This window comes from Dipodomys merriami, unplaced genomic scaffold (assembly GCF_024711535.1).
Source record: "Dipodomys merriami isolate MVZ:Mamm:240054 unplaced genomic scaffold, mDipMer1.0.p SCAF_1072, whole genome shotgun sequence".
NCBI lineage: Eukaryota > Metazoa > Chordata > Mammalia > Rodentia > Heteromyidae > Dipodomys > Dipodomys merriami.
In genome coordinates this window covers 23,597-50,047 of record NW_027202352.1, presented here as the reverse complement: position 1 = coordinate 50,047, position 26,451 = coordinate 23,597, and the positions used below count along the sequence as shown (strand labels likewise).

Genomic DNA, 26,451 nt, shown 5'->3' with positions numbered 1-26,451 from the left:
ATATCACTTACGAGTGCTGTATGATTGCAAAGAGAATGACTAGGCAGCAGAATGACCAAATTCTAAATAAAAACACTAATGCTAATGGCTCATAACTGTAATCCTAGCTACTCAGCAGGCTGAGATCTGAGGATCAAAGTTTGAAGCCAGCCCAGGAAGGAAAGTCCATGAAGACTCTATCTGTAGCTAAGAAGCAAAAGGCCAGAAGTAGAACTATGGCTCAAGTGGCAGAGTGCTCATCTTTTTTTTTTTTTTTAATTTAAAATTTTATTTTATTTTATTTGAGAACATACTGTACAGAGGGGTTACAATTACATGGGCAGGATAATGCATACATTTCTTACCAAGCATTGCAGCCTCCTCCATTGTTTACCCTTCACCTCCCTTCCCAGCCACCCCCCTTCCCCCCACCCAATCATACCCCCCTCCCCCCACCCACACCGACATTGTAAAGCTGGTTTTGACATGACATTTTGTACTTCTCATTGTTGCAACAGGTCCACCCGAATCCTTAAACGACTTGTTTGTCCCCATCTCCTCCACATGTTATACTGACATCAAATATAGTGAAAGCGGGGGTTACACTGTGGGGGAGGGACATACAAAGCAACAAAGAAATAATCTTATAAATGCATTAGAAACACATGAATGAAAGAAACGAAGACATTAAAATACATATTTAAGGGTTCATTTTCCTAACATCACATTATCTGACCTTTTCCGCTTGACTCATACCTATACTAGATATTGCAAATAAGGGAAACCATGGGACCTATGTTTCTTTGGGCCTGGCTTACTTCACTTAATATAATTTTTTCCAAACCTTTCCATTTCCTAACAAATGGGGAAATGTCATTCTTTCTGATGGAGGCATAGAATTCCATCAGAGTGCTCATCTTGAGCAAAAAAGCTAAAGGAAAGTGCCTAGGCCCTAAGTTCAAGCACTAGCACCTTCCCCCCACCGCCCCAAGAAAAGAAAAAAAGGCTAGGCATGGTGGCTCATGCATACAATCCTATCTACTCAGGAGGCTGAGTTCTATGCCAACTTGACTCTATCTCCAATTAACCAGGAAAAGGGCAGGAAGGGGTGCTGTGGCTCAAGTAGAGCAATAGCCTTAGGCAATAAAGCTCAGCCATAGCACTCAGGCCCTAGGTTCTAGACCCAGAAATGGGTCAAAAAAAACAAAAATAATCTGAACAAGGTGGTGACACAGGCTTGTAACTTCAGCACTTGAGAGGCTGAGACAAGAGAGTCACGAGTTCAGGGCACACCTCAGGTACATAGTGAAATATTGTCTCAACAAAACAAAAACTTCCAAATAACAAAAACAAAAGCGGAAATAACTATAGATCGGAACTGAAATAAGCCATATACATACTTGATGCGTGAGTTATAACTATCTGTTTTCAGGATTGTGTATTGATACTCACATTTTTTCTATAAGGTACACAGCAAGATCTTTGGCTCCAGAGTCTGTGCTCTTCAGTTGCAAATGGCACCGGGAGAGCAGGCTACCTTGCACAGACCAGAACAGAGAAAAGACCACAGAGCCAACTTCCCCTGGTGCTCACTGAGCATCAACAGCTCACACTACAAAGAAACAGACAAACAGGAAATGTCCAAATAATGTGTTCCCAGAACTTGGGCAGGAACTATCTCTATAGAAGCAGCTGTCACTGGCAAAGCAAAAACAAAAACCTATGTGTATGGGGCAAATTTATGAAAGAGCATTCAATCCAGAAGTGAACCAAGAAAAATGGTTTTAGGAAAACTTCCCTATTGCTCTGCAGTTTTGTGGAACCTATAAATATTCTTTTTGCTCCACAAGACATCTACTGCACCCCAAGACGCCCACCCTATTGTTCATCTCTTTCTTGTAATGAATCTTCTGTCTCTGAGCCCTTATCCTGAGTCTTCAATCAAATCTCTCGCTAGCAGAGTTGAGGGAGAGTTGAAAAGAAAGTGTGAGTCTGATCAAGGTACATTGCATGAGTTTTATTTTGTTTTGTTTTTGTCAGTCATAGGGCCTGCACTCTGGGCCTGGGTGCTGTTCCTCAGCTCTTCAGCTCAAGGCTAGCTCTCTACTTCTTGTGCCACAATGCCACATCTGGCTTTTTCTGCTTATGTGGTGCTGAGGAATCAAATCCAGGGCCTCATGCATGCAACGCAAGCACTCTACCACTGAGCCACCTTCCCAGCCCCCACATTGTATGAGTATATGGACATGTCAAAATAAATCTACCATGTACCATAAATTGATAATAAAATATGGAAAAAATAAAGATAATCCATCATTGAAGGACAATAGGAAAATCACATTTTCAAGCAATTCATTTGAAAATGAAAATATAAATTCAAACATCAAAAATTGTTATGTGACCTCTTTACTAGGTTTAAACAACAATAACAACAACAAAAACAGCATTGCTAGTGATATCACTGATATTGTGTGACTGGATGCAGTGATCTCACTAAATGTTAGCTCTTCATTTTTGGAAAAGTATGTCTAATTTCAGGCTAAAGAGCAGTATCAAGGTATTTGAAGAACTAGGAGCTACATATTGTTTTTAAATGGTAAATATATATCACTAAAAAGAACAGAAGCATTTATTTGTTCTTTTGGTGGCAGTTCTGGAGCATGAGCTAACGACCTGAGTGCTGTCCCTCAGCTTTTTTGCTTGAGGCTACTACTGCTCTATTACTTGAACCACATCTCTATTTCTGGCATTTCTGGGGAGTGGGGGGGGAAAGATGTGGTTAATTGGAGATAAAAAAATTATTATATTCTGGGCTGGGAAGGTGGCTCAGTGGTAGAGTGCTTGCCTTGCATGCATGAGGCCCTGGGTTCGATTCCTCAGCACCACATAAGCAAAAAGAAAAAAGCGCTAGTCTTCAGTTGAAGAGCTGAGGGACAGCACCCAGGCCCAGAGTTCAGGCCCCACGACCAGATCCAAAAAAAAAAAATTATTATATTCTTTCCTGCCCAGACTGGCTTGGATCTCAGCTATCTGATTAGCTGTAATCTAGCACCTGGTGAAACCTTTAATTTTTAAAAAATTTTTTACTTTTGCCAAACCTGGGGCTTGAACTCAGGACCTGGGCACTGTCCCACAGCTTCTTTTGCTCATAGCTAGCACTCTACCACTTGAGCCACACCACCATTTCTGGCTTTTTCTATATATGTGGTAATGAGGAATCAAATCGCAGGCTTCCTGGATGCTAGGCAAGCACTCTAGCACAAAGCCACATTCCCAGCCCAACCTTTAATTTTTAAAAGCGTAATTTACAAAGGATTGAAATTGGACCACTGTGTGGAATCTCTCTATAAGGAGGATGTTTTTAGAAAACATAATATTTTAAGTTAGGAGAATTGACTAAATGACTACAGAATTTATAATTTGTAAATGAAAGAAGTAGCCAAGTAGCTTGTAATCTTCCTACCATTAAAAATGCTTAAAGATGTCTGTTGAAGATGAACCTGTATACTAATGAGCCCAAACTTTATAAATGTCCATTCAATTTGTGTCTGAATTTTTTGTGTGCCTGAAAAAAAAAATTGTGCCTATATATTGGAAGGGAAGATGGGATTTTCTCACTTTTTTATTTTATTTTAAAAACCTACTTGAAAATAATTCATGATCTTTTTGTAACTCTTCGTCATCTTTGTTCTTTGGACTTTCTCTGAAGGGGCATCTAACCTCCAGAGGGTCTGTCACATAAGAATTATGAAGTTGGAACTGGGAAGGTGGCTCAGTGGTAGAGTGCTTGCCTTGCATGCTTGAGGCCCTCAGTTCGATTCCTCAGCACCATATAAGCAAAAAAATCTGGAAGTAGGGTTGAGACTCAAGTGGTAGAGTGCTAGTCTACAGCTGAAGAGCTGAGGGACAGCACCCAGGCCCAGAGTTCAGGCCCTATGAACGACATACAAAAAAAAAAATAAAGAAGAAGAAGAAGAAGAATTATAAGTAGCCAGGCATCAGTGGCTCAGGCCTATAATCCTAGATACTGAGGAGGCTGAGATCTGAAGATCGCAATTCAAAGCCAGCCTGGGCAGAAAAGTCATTAGACTCTTATCTCCAATAAATCACCAGAAAACCAGAAGTGGCACTGTGGCTCAAGTGGTAGTGCTCCCCTTGAGCTGAAGATCACAGGAACAGTGCCCAAGCCCAGAGTTCAAGCCCCATGACCAACAAAAAAGAAGAAGAAGAAGAAGAAGAAGAAGAAGAAGAAGAAGAAGAAGAAGAAGAAGAAGAAGAAGAAGAAGAAGAAGAAGAAGAAGAAGAAGAAGAAGAAGAAGAGGAAGAGGAGGAGGAGGAAGAGGAGGAGGAGGAAGAGGAAGAAGAGGAAGAAGAGGAAGAAGAGGAAGAAGAGGAAGAGGAGGAAGAGGAAGAGGAGGAAGAGGAGGAAGAGGAGGAAGAGGAGGAAGAGGAGGAAGAGGAGGAAGAGGAAGAAGAAGAAGAAGAAGAAGAAGAAGAAGAAGAAGAAGAAGAAGAAGAAGAAGAAGAAGAAGAAGAAGAACTATGAAGTGCCAAATGCTGGTGGCTCACACCTATAACCCTACCTACTCAGGAGGCTGAGATCTGAGAATTGTGGTTCAAAGCCAGCCCAGGCAGGAAAGTCTGTGAGACTCTTATCTCCAATAAACCACCAGAAAACCAGAAGTGGCACTGTGGCTCACATGTTAGAGCGCTAGCCTTGAGTTGAAGAGCTGAGGGACAGCGCCCAAGCCCAGAGTTCAAGCCCCACAACCAACAAAACAAAACAAAACAAAAAACTATGAAATATGCTAATATTAGCACTGTCTGTAATTAATTCCTCTAAACTAGAATCAACCCATATGCCTCTCCAAGTTAAGCAGATAATTACGGTATGTCATAAAGAGACTATTGTGGTACACCAGTGAACACAAATGACAACACATGAATGAAACTCAAAAACATTGTTAAACAAATCAAATATTTCACAGAAGATTGTATGCTATCAAGGTGAAAAAAAAAACCAAGCAATAACCAACACATTGTACAGGGATGACTAGAAAGAAAAACAAGGAACCTGTGAACACACACTGAAGAATGATACTACAGAGAGTTGTTTTCACTTATTGTCCCTCCATATCTATTCTTTTGTATGTGAACCACATTTTGAAATGGTCCCTTCATGCTGTGGCTTTGCTTTTCCTTCAGTCCCATTCTACTGTCTCTATTGGATCACTCCCCAGTTACCACTTGGAGAGCAAAGCCCCTCCACTGAAACTCAGGCTCTGCAAACTCTGGCCCTCTTTAAGTTCTTTCCCTTTCTCTGCCAGAATTTCTTCCTGATACTCCTTCCTACTGTCCTGGTTACCTTCCTTGTAGATTTGCTCAAGATGCCCATGACTGATGTGAGGCAGTCCCCAATCATGACTTCCTGTTCGTTACTGGTTACAAATCTTTAGCCACAATTTCTTTCTTTCTTTCTTTTTTTTGGGTCTGGTTGTGGGGCTTGAACTCTGGGCCTGGGCGCTATCCCTCAGCTCTGTAGCTCAATTTAGCCACAATTTCTATCTTGAGAGCGCAACTAGGTCTTACCACCTTAAGGTCACTAAAACCATGAATACCTCGTGTTCAGAATCTACCCATTATCATCCCCTTTTTAGTAGCCTGTTCCTTCCCATTTATCACAGGCCCACTGTAGGTGTACCTCCCTCCATTTGAAATGTCTCTCACTTCCTCTTTGCTTGTTTAAGCCTATTCAAAGTCCTTCCCTGAGATCAGCAATTCTTTTCCAAAATGCTTTTCCCTAGTTTCCTTCCCTCTCCCTAGACCAGTGCTCATCCTTTGACAGCCTGAATTATGCACAAAACTATGTAATCACACATTTGTTTGGGTTCCTCTATCATTGTATCCTCTGTACCTAACGTGGGGCCTCACACACAGCAGGCATTGGTAGGCATTGTTGAACTAACAAACATGAGAAAAAAGCTCAGACTAGGTGTAATTTAGACCATTTTTACTTTTTTTTCTCCTAATGTAACTCTGTCTATCTCCCTCCCTATAACCATAAATGCTTGCTTTTACAAGAAGATAATTCAGTGGCTGCAATAATCTCTGGCCTAGAAAGTTTAATTGTATATGCAATTTCCTCTGTATCACAGATGAGAGAAAGGGAAGAAAGGTCAACTACTTGATGTCCCAGTGGTAAGGGATTATGGGAAACTTTCTTGGACAGTCAGTGAGATTTCAGAGTTGAATGGCCCAGTTGAAGAGCCAGGTTTCAGTGTTGTTCCAGCATGGTGAGCTCCTGCTTCTATCAACTTGTGAGAACCCTGAAGTTTTCGCCCAGTGGCTTTGACTGAGAATGGTAAGAGCTTGAAGAAGTTTTTAGAGGTTGAAGAATATGCAGGATTTAGATGTGCTACAAGAGAAAGAGAAATTATAGAAAATGGCAGAAATAAAAATGGAGATCAGAATGATCCGTGGTGAACTGGAAAGACAGCACATATCAATGATCTTGTAGTGAGAATTTTAAGGAGGACACAGAGATGGGCAGAATAGTCTAGACATATGAGAGAAAACTGATGTGATGGCAAAAACAATACTACAAAAGTTAAGACTGTAGCCAGGTATGGTAGATCATGCTATAATCGCAGCTGTAGTTCAAGGAACACTCAGAAAAAAGTTCACTACATCTTACCTTAAACGATAGCTTGGGGTGTACCTCTTGCCACTATAGTTACTTGGGAGACCAGGACCAGGAGGATCTCAGTCCAGACCATGCAAAAACTGAGACACTATCCTCAAAATGACAGTAGTAAAAAGGGCTAGGAGGCACAGCTCAGGTGGTAGAGCACTTGCTTAGCAGGAATGAGGCAGTGATTTCAAACCCAGTACCATCAATCCCACCCACCCTCCAAAAAAACCCTACAGTAACTGTCTTATCAAATACTCTTAAAGAAGCATGAGGTAAAGAATGGAGAAGAAAACAGGATGTACCTCTCGAGCAGCCACACAAAGGAGGGTATTCATGATAGCTAGGACTTCACCAGTGTTCATGCCAGCAAGGTCACTTTTCTCAGGTATAAGTAGAAGGCCACCTGGATCTTTATCACTGAAAGGACACAAACTCACACCTGTTTGTAGGAAGAGGCTTTTCCTGGTCAGGTTCAAATAAAGAACACAGAGAGATGTCAGCATCAGTTCTATGAAATAGGGGTCTGGGTCAGGAAGAGAAATGGTAGTTACAACTAGGACTATGCCACGGTCTGTCCATATATCCTTCCAAAAGCACAGACACATAAATTACCTTGATATCAGTGTTCAATATATCTGATATCATGACTGGTAACTCAACAATCCAGGCTAACAATCCCTGTATCTTCAAATGTTCTTCATGCAACACCTCCAGGACCTATCATCATCTTCGTTAACTGATTCTGAAAGCATTTTATACAAATAGCCCTAAATCTGTCATCCAGACCAGATAGTCCATCTTGTAAGCAGATGCTCAGTTCCCTCCCTCCTTCAAGAGTCTGTGCCTCCATTAAGGAACTCTACAGTCCCATCTGCTTTTCTGATGTGACTGTAAGTCTCCATATACTCTCTTCCTGGAATGTTTCTTTCTACACATTACTACTCTGCATTTTCAGTTGTTGTAATGGAAGACTGAGGACCCCAAACTCTTTTGGTTTTAGTTTTTGTCTTTGATATTTAATTAGAGACTGAAGGTCTGAAGAAGTTTTCACTGGGTTCAATACTACCTTGTCTTATAAGGGCCTTGGATTAAGGTTTTGAGAAAAGTATCAGTCTATCACTATTTTAGTCATTCTCATGCCTAGTAGGAACTCGAGAATCTCTCTAAATTCTGGGTAGGAGAAGCACTACTCCAAAAGCACAGAAGGAAGGACTAATTAAAGAAAAATAACTACAGAGGTTAGAATTATTCAATAATCGAAGAGAATCAAACTTACCTAAAATATGTGCACAGTGAATGGAATGTGAGCTGCAGGGACTGCTTATGATCTTTCTCAGTGATATTCTTCTAGAAAGCCAAGAAAAGGACATTTAGAAAATTTACTTCATGACACTCCACAGACATATGGTACCATGAAATAACATCACATACTTGTCCCAAGTATGAGGAGAGCAGATTCAGCAGACCACTTTGTGGCAGTGAACTAAACCCTTGTCCAGTATCAGGAGAGGGAAGAACCTACTACTTAAACAAAACTGGCAGATAAGTTTAGTTTATGCCCAAAAGTAATATCTGCAAGTTTTCCTTCTGGAAGGTTTGACCCAATAGTTGAAGAAGCTGACTTCTAAAAGATATGCACTTTCAGAGGAAGAGACAAAGGCAGGGATAGAGAATTTTTTTGTGAGCTTTCTGTTGCTTAAACAATGTTAAAGATTTCCCTTTATAATGTAGATTTACAGACTATGCTTACAAACATAGGATTCAGGCCTCCAGACAGGGTTAATCAGTTAATTTTGAAGAAACTTACTGTTTTAAAATAAATGTACCAAATAGTTAATGCTGTGCAAGGCATTTGATGGAAGGTTCAAGAAGACCCAACATGAAGGCTAGGAAGGTGGCTCAGTGGGAGTAGAGTGCTTCCCTTGTATGCATGAGGCCCTGGGTTCAATTCCTCAGCACCAAGACACAGAAAAAGCTGGAAATGGATGTGGCTCAAGTGGTAGAGCGCTAGCCTTGATCTGAAGAGCTGAGGGACAGTGCCTAGGCCCAGAGTTCAGGACCCACAACCAACAAAAGAAAAAAAAAAAAAAAAAAAGAAGACCCAACATGACAGAGACAGTAAGGGAGACAGGGGCGTGGGTCACATGAACAGAAGGATGCTGGACAAAGAATGGCTTAGTCAGGTAAAATATTAGTGAAGTTCAATTCATTAGCATAAGAAGGAAAACAAAACCTTCACCATAGCATTCTGAAGGGATGATAAAAACAAAGGACACAGGGTTGGTCTATTAATAGTCACTAGTGTTATTCAAGAAGCCATGTGCCCTCTACTTTTTTGTGTAGGATGAAGTAAAAATTAGTTTATCAGCTACCTGGTGAATGCAAAGAATTGGGACAATATTCCATTTGCTAACAGAGTACTTGTAAATACTTAAAGCACCCTTCTACTCCAGTACTTAGTCTGAGTAACATGACAGTATCTAAAAACTGAGCAATAAAAAAAAAACTGGAGAAACAAAACTTAGTAATATTGTTTTACAGGTATATTTTGAAGTATTGATGAATAAAATGGTCATATACTTTCTCTAAAATAATACTGGGAAGGAGGAAGAAGAGTAGGTGAGGTATATTATAGATGAAACAAGATAAGCTTATCATCATTGAAGGTAAGTAATGAGTACACTTGGGGGTGAGACAACTATCAACTATTTTTTTTGGCAGTCATGGGGCCTGAACTCTCGGCCTGGGTGCTGTCCCTCAGCTCTTCAACTCAAGACTAGCATTCTGCCACTTGAGCCACAGTGCCACTTCTGGCTTTTTCTGCTTATGAGGTGCTGAGGAATTGAAACCAGGGCCTCATGCATGCAAGGAAAGCACTCTACCACTGAGCCACCTTCCCAGCCCTCCTCCTCTTTCTTTTTTGTCTGTCATGGGGCTTGAACTCTGGGCCTGGGCACTGTCCCTCTGCTCTTCATCTAAAGGCTAGTGCTCTACCACTTGAGCCACCGTGCCACTTCCAGTTTTGTGGTGGTTTATTGGAGATAAAAGTCTCATGGCCTTTCCTGCCTGGGCTGGCTTTGAACTGCGATCCTCAGATCTCAACCTCCTCAGTAGCTAGGATTACAGGAGTGAGCCGCCAGCGCCTGGCCAACTTTACTTATGCATTTGTTTAAAATTTTCTCATAATTTGTTTGTAGGCAAGTCATAAAGCTGGAGACTAAACTGTGACTTGTGAGACAAAAGCTTATACAATACAGATTGGAAATGAGCACAGGGTCATGTCCTTTGATAGCTATTTTGCACAAAGGTTTTAGAAATCTATCAACAAACATTTGGGAAACTCAAATTGAAATATTCAGAACAAATAAAAAGTAACAAATCTCATCGTAATCGACTTCAGTGAAAGAATCCACACTTTCAGTAAATAATTACCATCACAGTGAAGAGATGGTTCCAACAGGTCTGTCGATCGGGAAAGAATATGGAGAGACATGGAGTGAACCAATGCAGCAGTGGTACACAGTAGAAACCATGTTGAAAATGAACTATACATACAGCTTTTGGGTGGGTACAGAAGGGAAAAACTATGAGAGAACAAAGGACTGTCCAGGAAGAAATGTACTATTATCCATCTTATGAAACAGTACCCCCACCTGTACACCACCTTTATAATAACAACAAAAATGTTTTTAAAGTTTTAGATTTAGGTTTCATATTTAGGTCATAATCAATTTGAGCTATGAGTTATAAAGTATATAAGATCTGGGTCTAGATTTTCTTTTTTTTTTTAATCTTTTGCATATGATTGCCCAGTTGACATTTATTTTATACTGTCTCTTTTTTTTCCAATAAATTATCTTTGCTCTTTTCTCAAGAAAGAAACACCTCAATCTTTTTCTTCTAATTTTTATATTTTATAGTCTCATCTTTTGCCCAAGTTAGCCAATACCAAAATTCACTTATTTGCAAATCCCGCACAGCTAGGATGACAGGTATGCACTATGGTGCCCAGATTTTTTTTTAATTTACTTTTATTGGCAAGGTAATATACAGAGGGGTTGCAGATATATAGATATATATGGTAATGAGTACATTTTTGTTGAACATTTTTACCCCCTCCCTCATTTTTCTCCCACTTTCCCTTGGCCCCTTGAATTCCCCGGACCAAGTCTAAAAGTTCATTTCCAACATACTGTCTTTTAAAAAAAATATATATATATATATATATAATATAAAGATACTGTACAGAGGGGTTACAGTAACATGAGAAAAGTAATGATTACCATTCTTATCGAATTGTTATCCCCTTCTTTGATTTTCCCCTACCATTCACCCACTCCCCTGCATGGGGTTGTAAAGTTCATCTTGTATATTTCATTGTTACAATTGGTCAACCTGTATCTCTATTTAAGGATTTTGTTTTTTTCCCTTCGCCTTCCCAAATTAGAAAAATGTATATATAGGATGCTTTTTATTGCTCAAGATGAAATCTTGTCAACTTTATTTTGCCTAGGCTGATCTTCATCTGTGATCCTCCCAATCTCAGCCTTCCCAAGTTTCTAACATTGTAGGCATGAGCCACTGTGACTATTTAAAAGCCCAATTTTTGTACAAATTGCTTTTTATTTAAAAGTTCCTTCGTTAACGGCTTTTCCAAATCTAGTATTTTACTGCATAAAAAGCCTTGAAGATAGTTCTTAATTCTCTTATTGAAGTCTCAGCCTCAGATTGATACTTGAAGTTAAAAAAAATTAAGTGGCCAGATAGCTCTTTGACAGTCTCTTTCACTGCCAGGCAAACACATCTCTTGCACATATGCCTGTGTACTTGCTTCTCAGTCTAAGATGAACTCTTCCACACATCTCAATCAAGTCAAGGATGATGGCTTAACTTCTAGCCATTTACTCCACACCATCTTTCCTAGTGCATTCAAGGCTGTTTTGAATCTTCTTCCTGTGGGTTCCAACTGCCCCTGAATATCCCTTTATCACAGCCATATTATATCTGTCTCTCCCACTACATTCTCAAGGGACTCCTTGAGAATTATTCCACCTCTGAGGTTCTGTTTTGACTTAGGGCTGGCCTACAATTAGCACAGAGTATACACAATAAGAAGAGGGTAGGAGTAGAACATGCGAGGGTTGTGCTCACTAATGCTTACTTTGGCAACTCGGCACTGCTGCAGTTGGACATCTATTTCATCCCACTCTTCTTCTAGCTCAAACCAGCCAATAGGATCATCTTCTCCAAGGTCTTCAGATGAACAGTAAACCCTGTGTACAGAATGACAATCAAAACAATTTCCTGTTCCTAAGCTTCTCCAGAATCCAGCAAGTAAAGCCACATTTATATAGGAGTTTCCTCATATACAAAGCATGTCAATTAAAAGTGGGACCAGGAATAGCACCCACTACCCACTGGGAACACATGAGGTAGTAGTGATAGAGGTCCTCCCAATTTGTAGCAATCTCATCTATAAAATGAAAGTTAAGAAGAAATTTGCTCTCTATACAGTGGCTTATCTATCTGAAGAACCAGACTTAATGAGACTCTCATGAGAGAGGCAAAATGACCACTATATCTCAAAAGAGCTATGGAAAGGGAGGCCCAGTTTCTTTGACTCATTTTCCACACATCTGTCTGACTAATGTGTGACCAGTGTGGGGTCTGGGCACTCACAAACAGCTGAACGCAGAAGTCTGGGGGTTTTCAGACCCTGGAATTCCAATAAAGGAAATCACTGTTCATAGGCCTTCATGTTATTTTTAGTTCTTAAGAAGTCCTTCTAAGCCAGGCACTGGTGGCTTACACCTATAATCCTTGGAGGCTGTGATTTGAGGACTGCAATTCAAAGCCAGTCCAAGCAGGAAATTCCATGAGATTCCTATCTCCAATTAACCACCAAAAAGCTGGAAAGAGAGCTGTAGCTCAAGTGGTAGGTTAGTAACTTTGAGCAAAACCAGCTCCAAGACAGTGCCCAGATGTTATGTTCATTGAGTTCAAGCTCTAGGACTAGCACCTCCCCCCCCAAAAAAAAGTCCTTCTAGAAAAGTTTTCTACAATGGTGGGCCACTTTTTTGTCAGTCATGGGGCTTAAACTCTGGGCCTGAACACTGTCCTTCAGCTTTTCAGCTCAAGGTTAGCACTCTACCACTTGAGCAACTGGGCCACTTCTGGTTTTCTGAGTGGTTTATTGGAGATAAGAGTCTCATGGACTTTTCTGACTGGGCTGGCTTGGAACTGTGATCCTCAGATCTCAGCTTCTTGAGTAGCTAGTAATACAGACCTGAGCCACCGATGCAAAGTAGGTAGGTAGGGGCTGGGAAGGTGGCTCAGTGGTAGAATGCTTGCCTTGCATGCATGAGGCCATGAGTTCGATTCCCTACCACCACATAAGCAGAAAAAGCCAGAAGTGGTGCTGTGACTCAAGTGGTAGAGTGCTAGCCTTTTGCTGAAGAGATCAGGGATAGTGCACAGGCCCAGAGTTCAGGCTCCACAACTGACAGAAATAAAAAAAAGCAGATTTATGTATCATATTGGACTAATGATTTATATAATGACATATATAAAAATGTAAGCCATCAGGCCAAGGAATGAATAAAGGCACTTTTTGTTACAGAATAGATTGCATGCACAATATTAGGGAAATGATAAAAAGTTGCTGCCATTTACTTAATATCAGTAAAATAACAGGAATAAGGTAAAACACAGAGAATCTCCCTGGTGAGGCTGACATTTGTGTATAGTCTTAGATATTCTGAATGTGCATATCTGAGAACTGATGTGTGAAGCAAGGCTGGACAGAAAGTTCATAAGACTCTCATCTCCACTTAACCAGCAATAATCCAGAAACGGAACTGTGGCTCAAGTAGTAGAATGCCAGCTTTGAGTGCAAAATGTCAAAGGAGAGTGCAAGTCCCTTAATGCAAATGCCAGAAATGGCATAAAGAATAAAAATCAAAAGCAAAACATAAAACACATGGAAACACAAAAAGACAAAAGTTATGCAAATTTAAATGCTACATTGAGAGATGGATCACACCAAATACAAGAAATGACATTTAGACATTTTCACTCAATTGAAAAATAAACCAGGATAAGGTGGAATATATACACAATGGAATTTTACTTATCTATTAGAAATGATGATATTGCATCATTTTAAGGAAATGGTAGGACCTGGTGAAAACTAGATTAAGCCAAGAGAAACTAAGAATGTATGTTTTCTTTCACCTGAGGAAGACAGCATTAATCTATAAATAGACAATAGACAATTGGGTAAACTTGGTGTACATAATTTTAAGAAGTGAAATATGATAGATTCATATTAGAAATTAAATGATATAATTTATTAGAAAAACTTATAGTCCAATAAAATAAACACCAGGAATCGAGTAATCATATGTGGAAGTGAAATCAAGAGCAGAAAGGCAAACTAATGAAAACATAAAAGGTGTAGAAATAGGGGCTGGGAAGGTGGTTCAGTGGTGGAGTACTTGCCTTGCATGCATGAAGCCCTGGGTTCGATTCCTTAGCACCACATAAGCAGAAAAAAAAGAAAGTGGTGCTGTGGCTCAAGAGGTAGAGCAGGTGCCTTGAGCTGAAGAGCTGGGGGATAGCACCTAGGCCCAGAATTCAGCCCCATAAATAACAAAAATGTGAAGAAATAGGTATGAAATCAAATTTCCAATTAAACTTAATGATTTTAAATATGCATTTAATTTTACATGTATTTATTGTTTATAACTCTAATCTTTTGGTACCTCTTGCCTTTTGTGCTTTTAGGTTATCTTAAAATCTCTTTGTTGTGTGGACAATGCATGGACCATGATAGTCCTACCTATGCCTCTTGTGTTGCTGAGATTAATGGCATGAGTCACCATGCTTCACTGATTTGTGCAGATTGGGACTTGTAAACTTTTGTCCAGATTATGTCCAAAGTGTGATACTCTTGATCTCTGATTTCTGATAGTGATCATAGATGTGAGCTGGTACATAAGGCCATTCATAATCCTTTATCCCACTTGGAAGACATGAAGTTTAATTTTCCAAATGACATACAAGATGACAAACAGAAAAATAATCCCTTAATTGGGGTAAAGATGAGTTACTAATGTGAAACAAAAATACTTTCTAAAATATCTGACTAGTGTAATTATATTTTCAATCTTACCCTATATTTTAACATAAAAACTATTTTATTATTTATGCCAGTGATTAAACTCAAATTGCAGGCATGCAACTGTGGTTTGCACCTGTAATCCGAGTTACTTGGGGTGCAGAGATGCCAGGATCATGGTTCAAAGCCAGCATGGGCAGGAAAGTCTGTGTGACTCTTATCTCCAAAATTAATCACAGAAAAATACCTGAAGTGTCACTGTGGATCAAGTGTCAAGCCAAAACAGCCTAGAGACATTGACTAGACCCAGAGTTCAAGCCCCAAGACTGGCAAAAAGAGACTATTATTGCTTTAATCATTCATTTGGATCACCTATAGAGAGGGCAGGCTATTGAAGGTCACATCATTAACTGAAGAAGTAGAATTTGAGAGGATCACAATTCAGAATCAGTCTGGGAAGGGAGGTAATAAGATTTCCATATCTCCCTAAAGCCAGGCAGGTTGGAATGCATTTGTGATCCCAGCTACTTGGCTGACCAAGGTAAGAATGAGCTTAGCCTAGTCTCTGTTTTGCCATCAACAAAACTGATAATGTATGAGCAAAGTTAGTAAATGAAAAAGATTGTTGATATGTCCTTATTTGTAGAATGCCTGTCTAACAAACAAAATATCTAAATTAAAATTAAAAGAGAAAGAAAGAAAGAAAGAAAGAAAAAAAGAAAGAGAGAAAGAGAGAAAGAGAGAAAGAGAGAAAGAAAGAAAGAAAGAAAGAAAGAAAGAAAGAAAGAAAGAAAGAAAGAAAGAAAGAAAGAAAGAAAGAAAGAAAGGAAAGAAGGAAGGAAGGAAAAGAAAGAAAGGAAGAAGGAAGGAAGGAAGGAAGGAATGGAGATAAGGAAGGAGGGAAGGAGGATAGGAACAAAGGAAAGAAGGAAGGAGGGAAGAAAGGAAGGAAGAAGGGAGAAAGAGAAAGAGAGTGGTAAAAAGAAATATAAAAAACATATAGTCAGCATGTGATAGATGTTAATAGTGACACTATACCATGTTAGATATAATTGTCATCATTTATTTCTAGGAGCAGACTAGATAAAACAAGAGCAGATTTCAGCCAAGGATACATACATGTGTTCACCACCAACGAACTGTTATTGATGCCTCCTCCTGGACCAGAAGACATCTAAATAAATAAAAATAAAGCCTAAATAAACCAATAACATACATATACAGAACTTTGATAAAACACAGGTCGGGCTTAAAGTGTTGGACCAACAGGATTGCATATCTAGGAGGTATGGTAAAGTGTGTGGGAGACAGTCATTCTGATGATCTTGCAATGATGAAACTGCCTAACCACACAGCTCCTGGGCATATCACTGCTGAAACAAATATTCAGTCAGAGGTTAACAAAAGTAAGATTTACAATGAAACAGACATTTTGACCAAAGGTATTTTTACCTGATTCATTGTATTTCTTACAATCTCCAGTTATATATCACACATACAAAGTTCCTGATTCCCTTCTGCTTCATTATTGTCTTTCCTTATTTTGGTTTTGTTTTCAGAAATACACAGGTCATATCGTATATTTTTGTCTTCTAGCCTTCAGAAAGTCTATAGTTAAATATCCTTAAGTTCCTTTTGTTAGAAAATAAAAGGCACATTGGGTGGTTCTTCACCTGTTATTATATAACTATATAATTATATAATTATACATTTTTATTTCTAACATTTTACCTGTATAATCCCAATTCATTTTTTTCCCAAAGGGAACCTTAGTGGAAGGAAGAATCTGAAAGTTCATTCTGGAATTTAGAGAAGTTCTGTTATTAAAACTCCAGTACATAGTATGGAAAGGAACTCTGAAATTATTCATTAGACAGATGAGTTGAAAGTCAGATTTTGTACACTAATACTCTTTCCTCAACCAAAATAACTAATATTCTTAAAGTTAATGGGCACAAATGTGCATAAATTTTCTAGAAATAAAATTATCACTTATGAAACATTAATAATACTTGCAAAGAAAGCTTTACAATAAAAGGTAATTCCTTCACACAATATGGATCTGTCTGGTACCATAACCCCAAACTAGACTAAGGCATCTAATAGCTATCACACTTGGATGTTCCCTTTTTGTAAAACTGTTTTATCGTGTTGAGTAATATGAATTGTATACCAACTTAAAATCACATTTGGAATAAAACAGTTACTAGATAAGACCTTCGTGTTTGAGGTGGTTTGGGGTTTCCAGTCAACCTCTCGAGTTTTCCAGGAAGGAGCTTGCTTTGCCACAGCCTCTGTGGTGGAGCAGGGCAGGGTTTTGAGAATGGAGGCCAGTCTGGGTAGGGCTTTGAGACATTTGGGAGGGGGTAGGAAGTATTGGATTTGTAGGGGTGGGGTTTCCAGTGGAACAGGACAAGGCTTTAGGAAGGAGGCTCAGAGATAGCCCCATGTTCAGTAGAAAATGGCAGGGTTACCGGGGAAGATGTTGTTTGCAGTCCTAAGAGAAGAATGGGGCTGCAAGCGAGGAGATGTAATGACCTGTGAGCGAGAAAATACACATAAGCACAGTTAAAGATGTCAAAGGTGTTTTACTAATGTGTCTGCAACCCTGTCCTAGGTTACTAGAATTAGGAGCAACTGCAACCTCCAGGGGGCAAGTTGTTTTCCTTTTTCCTCCTCCTTGCAAGCCTTGCCTCTCCACTCTCCATTGGCCTCTTTGCAAGCCTCTCTGCCTCTCCACCTCTTCACAAGCCTCTGTGCTCTCTGTAGTCCTCTCCGCATTTCACAGGACTCTCAGCTCTCTGCAGGCCTCCCTGCTCCTCACAGTCCTCTCAGCTCTGTGCAGTCCTCTCAGCTGGCTAGGGCTTCCCCAGGTCTCCCTGCCTGCCCAGACTTCTCCAGCCTTCTCTGACAGCCTGGGATTTCCCAGACCTCTCCTTGATCCAGCTTCCTCAGGCCATCAAGCCTGAGGAGAGCCGGGCACTGCTCTGCTCCAGGAGCCATGTCTCTTGTCATGTGTCTCTTGCGGCATCTCCTTCTTTCCATCCCCTCCCCAGAAACCCCTCTTGCTATATCTGGTGGCCTGTCCCCCAAGCCACCCTTTGACCCCTCTTCCCCAAGTGGCCTGGCATGCATGAAGATGGAATCAGCATGGGGCAGGACTTCCCGGCCCCTCAAGCTCTCACAGAGTTTACTTAGAGGAGGGGTTACTGGTGGAGCGCTGTGGGCCTCCATGGGTTAGGTAGAATGGGATTTCCCGTGGAGCAGGGTGGGAAATTTGAGGGAAGAGGCTGGTGGAAGGCAGGCTTTCTGGTGGAGGAAGGCTGGGCTGATGGGGAGAGGTTTATTGAGGGGTGTGGCTTTGAGAGGGAAGTCAGTGTTATGAAGGACTGGGCTAGTAAAGGACAGCATTTCTGGGGTGGAAAACCCCATACTTTTTGGCATGTGGTAAGATGGAAGGATTTCTGGCAGAGCAGGAGGGGGCAGCAATGGACGAATGAGCCTTGTCAGGACAGGGCTTTGAGGATCCAAAGGACTAGTTAGGGTGGGGTTTTCGGTGAAGCCAGCCAAGACTTGGAGAGATGGAGTAAGATTGATTGGGGACTTCAGTGTTAGGAGGCAGGATATCTAAGGAGCAAGCCTACTGTGGGCAGGGTTTCCAGTAGGGCAAGGCAAACCTTCAAAGAAGAGAATAGGGATGGACAGGTGCTTCCAGTCAAGCCTGGTAAGCATTCCAGAAGGAGGCCAACTGGTGGAATGGTTTCCAGTGGAACAATGTGGCCTTCCAGAACGAGCAAGGATGGTGGGATTTTCTGGTGGAGAAGGGCAGGGCTTGGAGCTATGAGGCTAGTTGGAGGTGGGGCTTTCAGAAGGTGGTAGGGCTACAAGGGTTTAGGATAATTATATGCAGGGTATCCTGTGGAGTGGAGTGTGGATTCCACAGAGAACCCCAACTAGGGGTTGGATGAGGAGCTCAGCTGAGGGTTGGATTATTGGGGGAGAAGGGCAGGACTTAAGATGGGGAGGTAGGGAAGTACCTGGTGAAGTGCTTTCCAAGGATGAGGTGGGCTGTGCCAGTAGCTTCCAGTGAAACAAGGCAGGGCTTCAAGGGCAAATATAGGGTGGCGGATGGATTTTCATGTAGCAGGACAGGGCTTCATGGGAGGAGTGTAGTTCAGGGAAGGGCTTTGAATGGGTTGTCTGGGCTGTAGGAGTAGACTAGTTATGGGGTGGGGGAAGGGCAAAGGGGAGAAATGTTCCCTGGAGCCTCTAAGGAGCTTGAGGGAGAAGGCTGGTTGAGAGTAGGGTGAAAGGGAAGGGTGGGGTTGGAGGGACTAGGTTAGTTAGGGGCAGGGCATCCAGAGATAAGGGTGGGGATTCAAGGGAGGAGCTGGATGGAGGTGAGGGTCTGGGTGGAACAAGTTGGGTATTGAGGGAGGCGATATGTTTCTTTGGGGCAGAGAAGAGAGTAGATGGAGTGGAAGAGGGATTTCCAAGTAGCAGAGCAGGGACTTGAGGAAAGAGGCTGGTTGCAAACAGGGCTTTGAAAGTTTATAGCAGGGCTACTAGGGTGTAGGTTAATTGGGGGTGGGATTTCAGGTGCAGCAGGACAGGGTTTCGAAAGAGGGGCTGACTGGAAGTGGGTCAAGTTGAACTTGTGAGAGGGGATAGGATAGAGGCAGGACTTCGAGTGGGAAGGGAGAGGCTATAAAAAAAACAGCAACTACTAATAAAAATAATGCAAGAATACCATTTTCAGCCAGTGTAGAATTAATTATATTTCTGTATATGTGAGAGAGATATTGGATAAACTAACCAAATAATGATTTCTTCCTACTGAAATTTTTCTTTATTCTAATTGAGTGAGAATAAAACAACAGGCCACGTCAGGCTCATAGGCACACAGTAGACTGACACATGAAGCACTGGATTTGATTACCCAGCAACTACTTTAAGGAACACAACAATTTTAAACTCTCTCCGTTGGTCATAATGGACACTCTGTTGACTGAAAATTGTGAATAAATAGAAAATTTTCTTGAACTTTTTGGAAATATTAATCTAAACTAAGCAATAGCAATGCTTTAACTTTATACTTCTATATTGGAACCTATACTAAAACAAAATAAATAGGAAAATATATTAAATTATACACAGAATGTTCATTCTTGCAGCATCAATTTTAATCTAAAATAACTTTAAACCAGAAAATTGTTTGCCATATACTGAGATTGCAGTATGGTTTCCTTTTCAGTGATCAAAATGATGATTTAAGCAATATGCCTTTATCATTGGATGCATTGATGGTTAAAAGATAGCCAAGAATGTGAAGTACCCTAAAACAATATCCTGAAGAAACTCACAGGGTACTGTGAATTGATGTTGGAATAAAATTAATTACTGCTTACAGTAGGAATTAATATTAAGTAGGCACAGAAATATTTTCTACAAGAAACGGCTACATTGAAAAATAAACAATGAAAAGGAAGGAGGCAGTCAGACCATGAAGTTAACATTATCTAATGAATAACATTTATTGAGGCTTGTTTGCAATCTGCTTGACCTAAGTTCTTCCCTGAAGCCAAATAACAAGAAAAAACCCATGGAAATACAGTAATCATTTTCAAGGCATTCTTAGACTTTAGAGAGTGAATTAAATTAATACATTGCTAGAAAGTAAAGACAGATGTCCAAGATAAACAGCGAAGAAAATATTCCCAATCTATGGCTCTCTGCTGTGAGAGTGGTGCAGGCCAAGGCGTGAATGGACTGAAGTACAGGAGTGCATACTAGTAGTTCCCAAGTTGCAATGATGAATGTAACACGGGAGAATATCAACATAACTGTCACATGAATTTATCACTGGAGAGTACAGAGAAGTACAGTGAAAATCCCAGGAGAATTATAAAGTACAATCTTACATATTTGTCAGAACAGTAAATTCAAATGTTTTCAGAAAAGTGTCTGGCATTGTGTCCTAAAACACTTGGAAAGACTACAGGAAACTACCGGGCACTCACATGATGCCAAGAAATGATTAACTTATAATTTACAAGACATTGAATAATCATAAAAGTCTTGTTTCAGTAGTGCAAAATTAAGCCTTAATACACTCTGTTCTGAAATAACACATTATAAAACCAAATCAAGAACAATCAAATTATATATGTGACTCAACTGTTTCCAACAATAGAATTCAAAAATTCATATTACATACTGTATCTGTAAACTGATAAAAATCATACAGGATGTCAAACATAATTAATCTTTCAACACTGCACATTTTATGTGAATAGTCCTGATGATAAATGATTTATTTTCCTTACAGATTTTGGATGAACACAACAACAGCAATACAAAACCAAAAATCACTTGGCAATAGATCTGGATGCCAGTGGCTCATCCCTATTCCTAAAAGGCCAGGAGGTTGAGATTGGAGGATCATGGCTCACAGCTTGCTGGGGTAGCCAAATCCATGAGACATTGATGTTCCATTGATCAGTCAAAGGCCTAGTGGAACATTGGCTCACATGGTAAAGCATCAGGCATGAGTGTAAACACCAAGGGTTCAAGGGCTCAAAGTCAAATCTCATTACTACACCCCACACACACACTCACAACCTACACACAAACACACAAAGGGGGAGATACAGGAACAGGGAGAGAAAAGGAATCTTAAGAGTTTAAAAAGTGAAGCCTATCCTAGAAAAAAATCCTTTCCAAAAATATACAACTGTAAGAGTACTTGTGAGGGATTCTAGAGCTGAGCTGTGAGATCTGGAAAGAGATAAAAGATTAGAAAGCCATCTTAAACAAGACTCAAAAGGCTGAGACATGTACCCTGGAAAGGTCAAATCGTCAAGGCAAGATAGAGCTATAAGTTACTACCTTAAGTGTGTTTAAAATACAGCTGTTAGGATACTAAAATAGTAAGATCTTGGAGATGAGATGAGATATTTTATGGCTAAAGTATGTATTCCTCCCTTCTGCTCCCTAACAGTAAGATAGTTAATTGTCACTATGTATACAAAGTATACCTCTTGTTAGTGGTTGTAACCACAAGATAGATTGATGACCTAGTTTGTGCAAATACCTTTAGCCACACCCCTATATTAAACTGGATAAAAAGTTTGTTAAGCAGGACCACCAAAAACTGGTGGTGAGCCTTTGGGTCCCCTGGTGTCCCACTTTCCTATTCCTCTCTGTGATTTCTCAGTTCTTTGGCAAGGTATCCCATCATCTGTGATGTTCCAGAGTTGTGGTTATGGACCGACCTGATATTCTGAACTCCTCAATACAAACTGTGGAAACACACTTTATCAAAGAAGATACACAAACATATATGAGCACCTGGCAAGATACCAATCATCAGCAGTAATCCTGTGAATCATTAGTGAAGAAGTGGAGTTCCATTATGGTGGTCATAATGGCTAAGTGTAAAAAGTATGTAATAAAACCTTTGGAAGGTTCTTTTGCTCTTTTTGTTATATAGTCCTGGTGGCTTGGAACTTTCCAGCCTTGTCTCAGCTACAGAAGTGATGGGATTTTGAATATGTGCTGCCATGCCTGGCATTTAGAAAGTTCACAATAAAGTATTACCAAAGTGCATGAAAACAGTTTTGTAAGTGATGTGTATTTACATCCTCAATTGTAAAAATTAAACAAATATATGCCAGAACATCGCATTATTAACATTATTATATATGCAGTTCATCAGGCATCACTAACACCTCAACAGATCAAATGCAAAGTAAAATTTCTAATTCTTTCTAGGACAAGCAAAAAGGTCAAAAGCTATGTACATATGACCATATAAGATGATGTTAAATAAATGCTTAAATAGGGATACAGGTAGACCCATTGTAACAATGAGATGTAGACACTACATTGAAAATGAACTTTAAAACTGGCAGGGAGGAGGGAGTAGTTGTGGAGGTGAGAGGGAAGAGATGGTAGGGGAAAAACAAAGGAGGAGGCAACAATGCTCGATAGGAAATGTACTCATTACCTTGTTCATTTAATTGTAACCCCTCTGGACAGTATTTTTACAATAAAAATGTACAAAAATTCTACTTCAAAATCTAACATCTAAGGCAGTGTCTGAAATACAAGAAGATAAAAAATAAATCTAGAGGAGTGGTATCTTTAACACTGTGACAATGAGAAGCGAAAGCTGGATTTTAAATCAGGGCTTGACAAGATCAAGTGTCCACTAAATATGTGCTCACAGCTGCAGAGTTGACCATGATCACAACAATGGAGGTACAACTGAAAGGCAGCTCAGGCTGTTACAGCATTGTTATGTAGACACAATGGGACCTCTCCAATAATGGTAAAGCACAAAATAGAAGTTAAGTCAGTAAAATACATGGGAGAGTTTACCCACTGAGAAAAATTGCAGTGGGTGATCATTGCTCTTTGGTTGAGTATACAACCCATCTCATTTTACTTTAAGCTAAAGTATATTTCTGATATGAACACAATTATAATATATCAGTGTTTCATGAGTGCTGACTAGTGTAGGTGCATATTACTCTAAGATATATAAAAGCTTTAGAGGTATGTGAAGGCTATACCTTCATAATCCATTCTATGTTGTTAAGTTTGCATGAAGAAATGTTCATAACTAGGAAATTTAGACTCTTTTCGGTCTGATTCAGGCAACTGAAATAAGACATTAGGGTCATCCACTCCAATTATTCAGTTTGTGACCTATGAAATAAATACCATTATTTAAAATGTGTATGTATTTTTGAAAACACATGTAATACCACATGGCAAACATACAAAAGATACAATTTCCCATCTTCTTATAGAAGCTGAAGTGAAAATACTCCTGAAATGCACTCGTTTTTTCAAAGAAATACACAATAATGGCTACACTTTTTAAATTACCTTTTCAAAATGTAAATATACATACTTGAGAAAAGATTCTGTGCTTTTTATTCAATACTACATTATATCTATATCTATCTATCTATCTATCTATCTATCTATCTATCTATCTATCTAAAGAATTAGGCAGGCAATGCCAACCAAATTTCCCAATTACCTAAGACTGACCAGTTGCAGACCTAGAATTCAAGTCCAGTTTTCCATCATGCTTATCTGGATATTCTGTGAATGTCACATTACCTTTTAAGAGATATGGAGCAGATGCATCCACATTATCTTTCTAATTATAGTTATAATGGCAATAAAATTGCTATAGAATGAAAATATTTTATAAATGAAAAGGGTATTGGGTACAAATTTGTTAATAATCAAAACAAGATTGGTTCATTTTCTAAAGAAATTCCTGAATGGCAATCATTCAAGCTTCCACTGTTTATTCTGCCTGGAGTAAAGACTTTAGGAGAACAATCCCATGCCAATGACACACCAGTGCATATGAAAACTTGCTTTTATCATTCAGTATCTTGAATGCAAAAGAAATAATTATATATATATACATATATATATATATATATATAAAATCCAAGAGGAATAATTTTTGTGACTGTTACTTCCTCGTTATACCAAAGAAAATTTATTCCCTTTTCTAAAACATATACGATTTTACTGATATTACTATAATTACTATGAATAATGTAGGAATATATTATAATATCATCAATGTTATATAATGTATAAGTAATATATATAATATATTTATAATAATTGATACTACTATAGTAACTATAATTAATACATGTACAAAACTGAATTTTGTGTTATATAAACTATGAAGGGCATAAGGAATGAGAACTCTAATATGCACCACATGCCTTAGTCACATAATTTATTGTTTTGTATGAGTACTGAGGGTTGAACTAGGACCCAGTTGCTGTCCCCGAGCCGTATTGCTCAGGTCTTGTACTCTACCACTTGATCCACACATCAATCTCCTACTATTTTTTTTTTGGAGGCTAATTGGTAGTATGAGACTCACATTTTTTTTCTGTCTGGGCTGGCTTCAAACAGCTATCCTCAGACCTCAGCCTCCCGAGCAGCTGGGAATTCAGACATAAGTCTTGTTACATATTTTTTAATTCCATGCATGGCAAGTTGTGTGTCATTATTTTTGTGAGTTCAAATATATTATGGTGTTTCATTTCTAAACCCATTCAGAATAAACAACCATTTATTGGGTAAAACTATATGTTGCAATAGAAATTGTAAATACACTTACTTTACTATCAATTTTCAAAGATAATGTTATAATATTTCTAATTCCTGGACCTAAAAAAAAATAAGCATCCCTTCCTTAACTGTCTCATTTTCAACAGTATAAAACCTACTCGAAAAACGTCTATCTTCAAGAAAGCAAGGCCCTCTAATCACATATTCACCTTCAAGTTATCCTCCTCATCTCTATATGGCCTTTTACAATGAATTTCCTCTCTAAGATTGGCTACACTTATCTACTAGACTCAACCTACCACAGCAAACTCTTTGTGAAACTTCCTAGATAAGGTTGTATGACCCATCCTCATCAGTCATTCTGCAGCCTCAGTGGAGAGTTTGTTCTTCTACTTTACCTGTAGACTATATCATCCTGTTATATTTCCTAGCAAAGAAATAATAGCAAGCAGGCATGAGCCTTGGTATATTCAGAGGTTCTTTGGTTTTGAATGTTTCCATTTCCATTTCCTTTCCTTCCTTGGTAAGTGAGTTGGAATAACAAAAACAAATCAATTTTGAAAGCAGTGTGTTTTAGTGTAAATGAAAAGATACTGATTTGAAAATACTGTCTGTAAAATGCATGGTTATTTCATTTCCTGTGTATAACTTACAGTATGTTTTGAAATTTGGTATAAATCATTCATCTTCTCAGAGTGAGAAAATGGCATGGCACTTTGTAACTTGTAGTCATTTGTTGCCACTTGTCCTATCCTATTTTCCCTGTACAGAGTTTGTAATAAACTATATGTAATTTATTTATTAATTATTTTTATTTATTGTTGGTTGTGGAGCTTGAACTTGGGGCTTGGGCACTATGCCTGAGCTCTTTGCTCAAGGCTAGCTCTCTACAACTTTTTTTAACTGTATTTTCTTTGTTGGTCATAGGGCTTGAACTCTGGGCCTGGACACTATCCCTCAGCTCTTGAGCTCAAGGCTAGCACTATACCACTTGAGCCACAGTGCCACTTCCAGTTCTCTGCTGGTTTATTGGAGGTAAGAGTCTCACTGATTTGCTGCCCAGGCTGGCTTTGAACCACTATCCTCAGATCTCAGACTCCTTATTAGCTAGGATTACAGGTGTGAGCCACCAGCACCCAGCTTTAACTGTATTTTTTCTTTTCTTTTTGGTACTGGAGATCAAACCCAGGACATTGCACTTGCTAGCAAGTGTTTTGCAACAGAGCTACATCCCACCCCTAGATCTCTACAACTTTGAGCCACAGTACCCTTTTCAGTTATTGAGTGTTTATTTGGAGATAAAAATCTCATGGGGACATTTCTGCCTGGGCTGGCTTTGAACTGTGACTCTTAGATTCAGCATCCTGAGTAGTCATGATTTCAGACATGAGCCACTGGTGCTGGCTATATATATAATTTAAATTGTAGTTTTCTTCAAGTCTTTCATCCTACACTGAAGTGTTTTCTTCCAGCCTTTCTAATAAATATGTAATCTATTCAATTTCAAAACTACTGGTATGCCTCACATTTATTCATGGCA

General features: G+C 39.4%; 1 protein-coding gene and 1 long non-coding RNA gene across 2 annotated transcripts; both read right to left on the bottom strand.

The window, feature by feature from the left end:
• Nucleotides 1-454: 454 nt before the first annotated feature.
• On the bottom strand, nucleotides 455-6,743 carry LOC138815012 (uncharacterized). Its single transcript, XR_011368148.1, has 3 exons — nucleotides 6,674-6,743; nucleotides 1,432-1,591; nucleotides 455-584 (listed from the first exon to the last, which is right to left on the bottom strand). It is a non-coding gene; the product is annotated as an uncharacterized lncRNA (long non-coding RNA).
• A 184-nt stretch (nucleotides 6,744-6,927) lies between these two features.
• LOC138815001 (zinc finger ZZ-type and EF-hand domain-containing protein 1-like) lies at nucleotides 6,928-24,770 on the bottom strand. Its single transcript, XM_070004202.1, has 5 exons — nucleotides 24,721-24,770; nucleotides 15,909-15,963; nucleotides 11,832-11,943; nucleotides 7,947-8,017; nucleotides 6,928-7,087 (listed from the first exon to the last, which is right to left on the bottom strand). Coding segments are annotated over exons 2-5 (345 nt in total). The 5' UTR covers nucleotides 15,911-15,963; nucleotides 24,721-24,770.
• Nucleotides 24,771-26,451: the final 1,681 nt, after the last annotated feature.

What these genes read in the sequence shown, in the direction of transcription:
- LOC138815001 (XM_070004202.1), bottom strand. An exon ending in AGCAGTGCCGAGTTGCCAAA is followed by an intron (nt 8,018 to 11,831) that starts GTAAGCATTAGT and finishes TTGGCTTTCTAG; the next exon opens with AAGAATATCACTGAGAAAGA. An exon ending in TCACTGTGCACATATTTTAG is followed by an intron (nt 7,088 to 7,946) that starts GTAAGTTTGATT and finishes GTGTCCTTTCAG; the next exon opens with TGATAAAGATCCAGGTGGCC.